At 42.3% G+C, this 6,547-nt stretch overlaps 1 protein-coding gene across 1 annotated transcript in view; it reads left to right on the top strand.

Annotated features, from left to right (window-relative positions):
* Positions 1–5,830: 5,830 nt before the first annotated feature.
* LOC107664116 (torsin-1A-like) overlaps positions 5,831–6,547 on the top strand; it is a gene marked incomplete at its 5' end in the record, with an annotated part of 3,322 nt that continues 2,605 nt past the window's right edge. The window contains one exon of the mRNA XM_016454574.1: positions 5,831–5,912. Within this exon, the coding sequence (XP_016310060.1) occupies positions 5,831–5,912 (82 nt within the window). The remainder of the gene's footprint in view (positions 5,913–6,547) is intronic.

Genomic DNA, 6,547 nt, shown 5'->3' with positions numbered 1-6,547 from the left:
ATGACAGATGGATCGCTGTTATTTCGTTTTTCCTTTTTTATTCAAAATATTCATAAACTTGCTTACCATACCATCAACTATCTGATATTCCGATTCACAAATATGTGTAAATGAGTGTGTTTTGTCCTTTAAATCGATCTTGATCGTGATCTATAATGTGAGATGGGCGCCGCCATGTTTGCTTGCGCTGCAGTTTAGAGAGTCCTGTCAGTCGGATTTACAGCGTGTAAATATATCAGTTTCTCCCGAAATACATGCAAGTAAGTGGCCAGTGAACTGGGAGAAGAATAGAGTGAACTTTATAGTTACTTACACTATGTGTATCTGATATTGATCAAACACGTTGGCAAATTATATTTGAATGGATTGTTATTGCTGCTTCCATACACATCAGTGTGTAGCCTATTTCACGAACCCTAAATGTATTGTTTTACTTGTACTTATGTGTATTTAAATGTCTGAAACTTAAAATAAACATTATGTGGTTAAAAACACTGCATAGTTGTGATTATATGACAAGTGCAGTTATGTGACGTCACCAAACGTTCTAAATCCCATATTTGGGACTGTACCACTCAAAAGATTAACACACAGTTGCACAGAAATTATATATGACCTTAATCTCTCCTTTGTACTATTAACTTATTAATATTTCAGTCTTGATGAGTTACACTGCTATGGAGTCTGGGTTGGAGTCACTATTACATTAAAATTTTTAATCTAGACCTATGTCCAGTCTCTTTAGCTTTTAAATTCATGTTTTTTATTCTTACCTGATTTTGGAAGTAACTTAGACCTTCTAGTGTTTTTTGTAATGACAAAAAGCCATGATTATAACATCTTAAATGTTTGTTACTATAATGAAATACCATGAAAGAGCTCAGAGAACGAGAGAGAGAGAAAGGATTTTTTTTTTTTGTGAATCTGTAAATCTCTGCTAATATTAATGCCATATCTCTTATGAACACATCACTCGGATGGATGAACTTCTGTCAACAATAGGGGTGTCATTAGACCCTTTTATGAAATACTGATGTGACCCAGTAAAATAATACTGATAAATCCTTATGTGTAGAATGTACAACTAACTGACCGACGAATTGACAAATTTAGGGTTATGGGTCGCTATGGGGAATGCCTTCAGCATGACAGGTGTCTGAAGCATACATCTAAACACGACAATAACATTGGCCGGAGACAGCCTAAGAAGTCATTACTGGCGCGACCACAGTATAAAAGGGCACAGGGAGAATGCGTCATGCGCTTCTTCGTCTGAAGCTTGCGTCCGAAGCATAGCGAGGCTTCTAGAGGACGCAGTGTCTCGTTCTCTTCTCAGGGAACCATGGTTACATACGTAACCTGAGACATTCCCTTCCGAGGGAACTTCAAACAGCGTCCTCTAGCGGTCGCTATGGGGAAAGGTATACCCATGCTGCCATGCTGAGGAGAGTGCATGCCAAGCACCAAGGCGAGCACTAAATACCAACTCCATCAAAGCTATGGGAGTTGCCCCTAGGACGCCTTGATGGCTGTTAGTGACATTATCACCTTCAGCCAAAGGCCTGAGCTGCATACCCCAATAACTTACCTGTTAAGCGCTGGGCTTGGAATGCCTGAACCCAGGGCAGAGCTTGAAGGCTTGGAATCAGAAACAAAGAGATACCTTCAAGGGGATACGGCCAAGTGTCTAGAGCAGGGGTGGCGAACTCCGGTCCTGGAGAGCCGCAGCCCTGCAGAGTTCAGCTCCAACCCTAATAAAAACTCACCTGCCTGTAGCTTCCTAGTAACCGTTCAGACCTTGATTAGCTTGTTCAGGTGTGTTTGATTAGGGTTGAAGCAAAACTCTGCAGGGCTGCGGCTCTCCAGGACCGACGTTCGCTACCCCTGGTCTAGAGCGATAAACTAGACCCTGGCCTGTCACCCAGGGTGCTACCGCCAGCTCTGCATGAGTTTGCTCAAAGGAACTGACCTGACAGGTCCTTGGTAGCAAACACCCTGCCCAGGAACGGTATCATCAAGGGTTGAGAAGTAGAGTGGGGCCCAAGGTGAAAACCGGGGGCCTGAGCCAATTCAGAGAAAGGGTATGAGGATGGCAGCGCGTAACCCATACCATACAGGATTTTAGAAATGTGCACAGGATGCTTAGCATGCACACTCACTACAATGTGGATTTTAGAAAGTGCACAGTAGCTCAGCGTGTGCACTTACCATAACATGGATTTCTAGAATCACCATTGCTAAGGGGTCATCGAGGCTGTTTCTAGACAGACTTAGGAAGCCTATGTGACTGTGGCACACTCAAGGGAGCAGTTACTTAATTCAGCGGGAGTCTTGTGTGCTCAGAGCGCATGCGGATTGGAAATGGCATACCTCATAGAAAAACCCTCCATATGAGGGGGGCATCGCCAACTCAACCATAATAGTCACAGGACAGGCTCCAGAGCATTAGGCTCATACATAACTTGAAGTAGCGTAGCACCCAAATCTCAAACTGAGAGAGGGACACAAACGCTCGACTTAGGAGCAGTGTGCTCATAGATAACCCTCTAGAGTGAGGGAAGTACTACAAGCTTAACCAACCATAAGAGCAGCATATAAGGGAGGCAGAAAAAGGGGCCTAACAACCTGGTGTTGCTGCCTCACGGAGCTCTGGGGAGTGTAGAACTCAACTCTCAGGATGAGAGGGAAACTCTAAATGCTCAGGAGGGAGCAGTGTGCTCATAGAGTGCTCTGGAGTGAAGAGAGCACTGCCGAGCTCACCATGAGAGCAGCCTAAGGGGGAGGGCAGAGAAAGGCCTGACTCCCTGACATGGTTGTGCGGCAGATTGACTGCAAATGGGACATCAGAAATGGAATCCAGCTTAGAAGGGGATCACACATTCCAACAGGGAGCAACAGGGTCCCACCATAGAGGCAACTGACCAAGGAGGCGACAGGGATGGGCCTAACGACTCGGTATGGTTGCATATGGAGTTCTCAGGAGAGGCGCTCTTGGCTCTCAGGCTGAGGTGGACCCTCATAGCTCAAGCTGGGAGCGATAGGCTCAAAGCTAGCCCTCGTCTAGCAGGGCCCGATGAGAGACCGTCCACTGTTACAGCCAAACGTATAGAGAGCATGGGTCCCATTTACCCAGACTCGAAAGAACCTGAAGAAACAGCGGGACCCAATAACCCATTCATGCATAAAGAGCTACCACTCCTCAGAGCCGAAGCACTCAGGAAGGGTCTCCACAGAAACGCATCTCACTCATACCTCAGGGAAAGCAGTGTACTCAAGCCCACTCCACGGAGGGGCGATTCACTGGTTCGACCATAACGGCAGTGTAAAAGGGAGGTCCAAGTGGGCCTGACCACCTATCGAAACTGCGGAGTGGAGTTAAGGAGTGAAGCCACTCGACACCTCAGCGAGAGGTGCTCTAACTCAGAGAATGTGCATGAAGGTTGAGTGGATGACTCAAATCTCAGAAGGCCCCTCGGGGTGGTAGCTGAGGCGCTACCTCCGAGTCCAAGGAAGTGGACAGACAACTTTCAAAAAAGATCAAACGTTGCTGAGTTGCTGAGCGACGTGAGCAATCCTCCGTACATAAAAAAGGCCACATTCACACAGCAACAGAATACGGTTTTCAGTCCTGTATTTGAATCCTTAATACGGTTACATTCACACACAGTTCGGTTATTTACAGGTTTGACAACCACATTTTATAACCGAAATCAAATCTGTAAGGCTACATTCACACTGTCAGTTTTTGGGACTGAAAACCGCATTTACTTACAGGTGTGAGTCTCGAAATGTCCTGTTCACACAGCAGCTTACAGCATTTGGAATGCTCTCTGTATGAACGTGCAATGGGAGTCAAGCCCTAATTTCCTTACCAGTAACCATAAGTGACAAAACCAGTGACAAAAGTAAAATCAAAGATCGCGACGTCAATAATACTGAAAGTTTTATCACTTCTGAGTTCTGACATGACAAGAGTCCAATCGAGCTGCGAGTTCTTCCTTCAAATCTTCATTAACCGACAGCTTTTATTTGGGTAGACAGCGGAGCATTGAGTCGTGCGCAGAACACAAAACTGACGGGAGCGGCTCCGGTGGAAAACTGATTGGATCTAAAACTTTCAGATGACATGCAGCTCATTTCTCTGTCACTGTAAGTTACCGAAACCACAAATTAAAACACACAGCACATGTTAGACGCGTGTTTATGCGGCAGAGCGGCTTTCTCTCAGTGTATGACGTGACAGACAAATAGTTGTCCAGTCCTGTTCAGTTCACACAGCGCGTGTGTTCCGAGAATGCAGTTGTGAGTCCTGAAAATATACAAGTGTGAGTTCGGTTACAGAATGCGGTTGTCACACTCGTAAATAACCAAACTGTGTGTGAACGTAGCCGTATTACGAACTCAAATACAGGACTGACAACCATATTCTGCTGCTGTGTGAACGTGGCCTAAATTTTCAGGATTCACAACCACATTCTCTGAAAACCTGCGCTGTGTGAACGGAACCGGACTGGATAACTAGTTGTCTGTCACGTCACACAGAGCGAGAAAGAGCCACCCTGCTACACAAACGTGCGTCTACCGTGTCTGTGTGTTTTCATGTGTGGTTTTGGTAACTTACAGTAATGGAGAAAACTCCATTCGGCTTTGTGTTCTGTGTGCGACTCAAATGCTCTGCTCTACCCAAATATAAAAGATGCTGTTGGTTAATGAAGATTTGACAGAAGAACTCACGGCTCGATTGGACTCTCACCGAGTCAGAAAGTAATAAGACTTTCAGTTTTATGGACGTCGCCATCTTTGATATTACTTGGTCACTGTTGCTATGGTTATTGTTAAGGAATATGGGCTTGACACCTGTTGCACATTCATACAGACAGCATTCGAGACGCTACTACAAGTTGCTGTTTGAACAGGACATTTCAAGACTCGTGTCTTGAAAAGAAAATGCAAAACTGACAGTGTGAACTTAGCCAAACATAAAATAATTAAAAACAGAGAAATATTTGTATTATATTTGAAATATTTCAAGATTCTAATTTTGGATTTATGGACATATTTATCTTTATACCTTATATTTGTTTATTATTATGGCATTTATTTACACACTTATTACACACTTGTTTATCTACATATTGTTGTGTTGAGAAGTATACAATACTTGATGTTCAGTTACTATACTATACTATACTTTAGTAATTGCTTACTATTAATACATGTAATTGGATACATGGAACTGCACCACTGGGGGCTCTAGTGGGAAATGGTGTTGAGTAAGAAGAACAAGAATAAAGTGTTAGTTATACACCGTATGGAGTGAGTTCTGTAAAAGAGTTAAAAACACCACACGTATGAAACGTCATTGCAATTTGTTATAGTTAAATGTTATAATAAAATTAATAAATTAATATTATTAATTTTGAATATTGCATAGGCCTACCTATTAATTTTCCTCTATAAAAACCTCTGGGATTATCCTCTTGGCAGCGAACCACATGATCATGATGAGGAAGGTTTTGGCATCGCTCTCTGTAATTAAAGGCATTACACATTTTGTAACTTGATGTAAAAACAAAAACAAAAAAAACTTTCTGCAGTGGTCATGGTGAGTTTGATGTCAACATACCGAAGACTGGGAAACCAAGAAAAGCATGTTTTCTTTCTTGTAGTTAGTACGCAAAGCCTAAAGGGAACTAAATATTTGCTGAAGGAGCGTCAGTTCCCCTCCGAGTTCCTTCCAAAAACGAAACCGTGACTGAAAGAAGCCTATAGATTATTCGCTTTCACAATGAGAGTGCATTTGTTAATAGTTTTATTGCTGGTGTCTTAATATAACATTATCTTCAGGTGTTCTGGATGTTTTCGCGGCTGCTGCATCTTATGTGACGATTTGCTGCCTTTTGACTTTAAACGTGAGTAAAACGGCGAAATAACATATCGGATGTTTTGACGATAGATTTATGAGTTGTTTATGGCTCATCATATGTCAATTTTTTCCTTTGTTTCCAACAGCGTGTTTTCGCTTATCGTATAACTTTCCATATAACTTTTTTTCATAAAAAGGATAAAGTTTTTATCCTTCATACTATGCCTACATACGACAGGGTTAAACTTAGTATTTTCCCCCAAACTATGGTTATGAAGTTGATAGCACCACGGCATTACTGGTGCCACATAGGCTATACGTTATCAAATCTTCTTTCAAAGTATAAAGTGTTTACCCAATAAAAATCGCATTAATGAAAGAAAGGGAGAGGGACAGAAATTAAATGAGACTCCAGTGTTGTTTCTTCAATTCCCTTTCTGAATTACAGCAATATTTAGTTAGGCCTAATGTTATAATAAAATTACCCTATGGAAGCATATAGGTAGCGAAATTCAATTTAAAATGCAATATTCAAAATGGCAACACAATATTCAAAATGGCAATGTATTTCTGTATTTAAAGTCCCCATGAAATCAAAATTAAAGTTTCTGGGTGTTATGCCGGGTTCAGACTACAGGATATTTTTGTCGGTCACGATAGTCACTGTGTCATATTACACGA

This window comes from Sinocyclocheilus anshuiensis, unplaced genomic scaffold, assembly GCF_001515605.1.
Source record: "Sinocyclocheilus anshuiensis isolate Anshui unplaced genomic scaffold, SAMN03320099.WGS_v1.1 scaffold67, whole genome shotgun sequence".
NCBI lineage: Eukaryota > Metazoa > Chordata > Actinopteri > Cypriniformes > Cyprinidae > Sinocyclocheilus > Sinocyclocheilus anshuiensis.
Note: the sequence above shows the minus strand (reverse complement) of the source record. Positions and strands in the feature narration are given on the sequence as shown.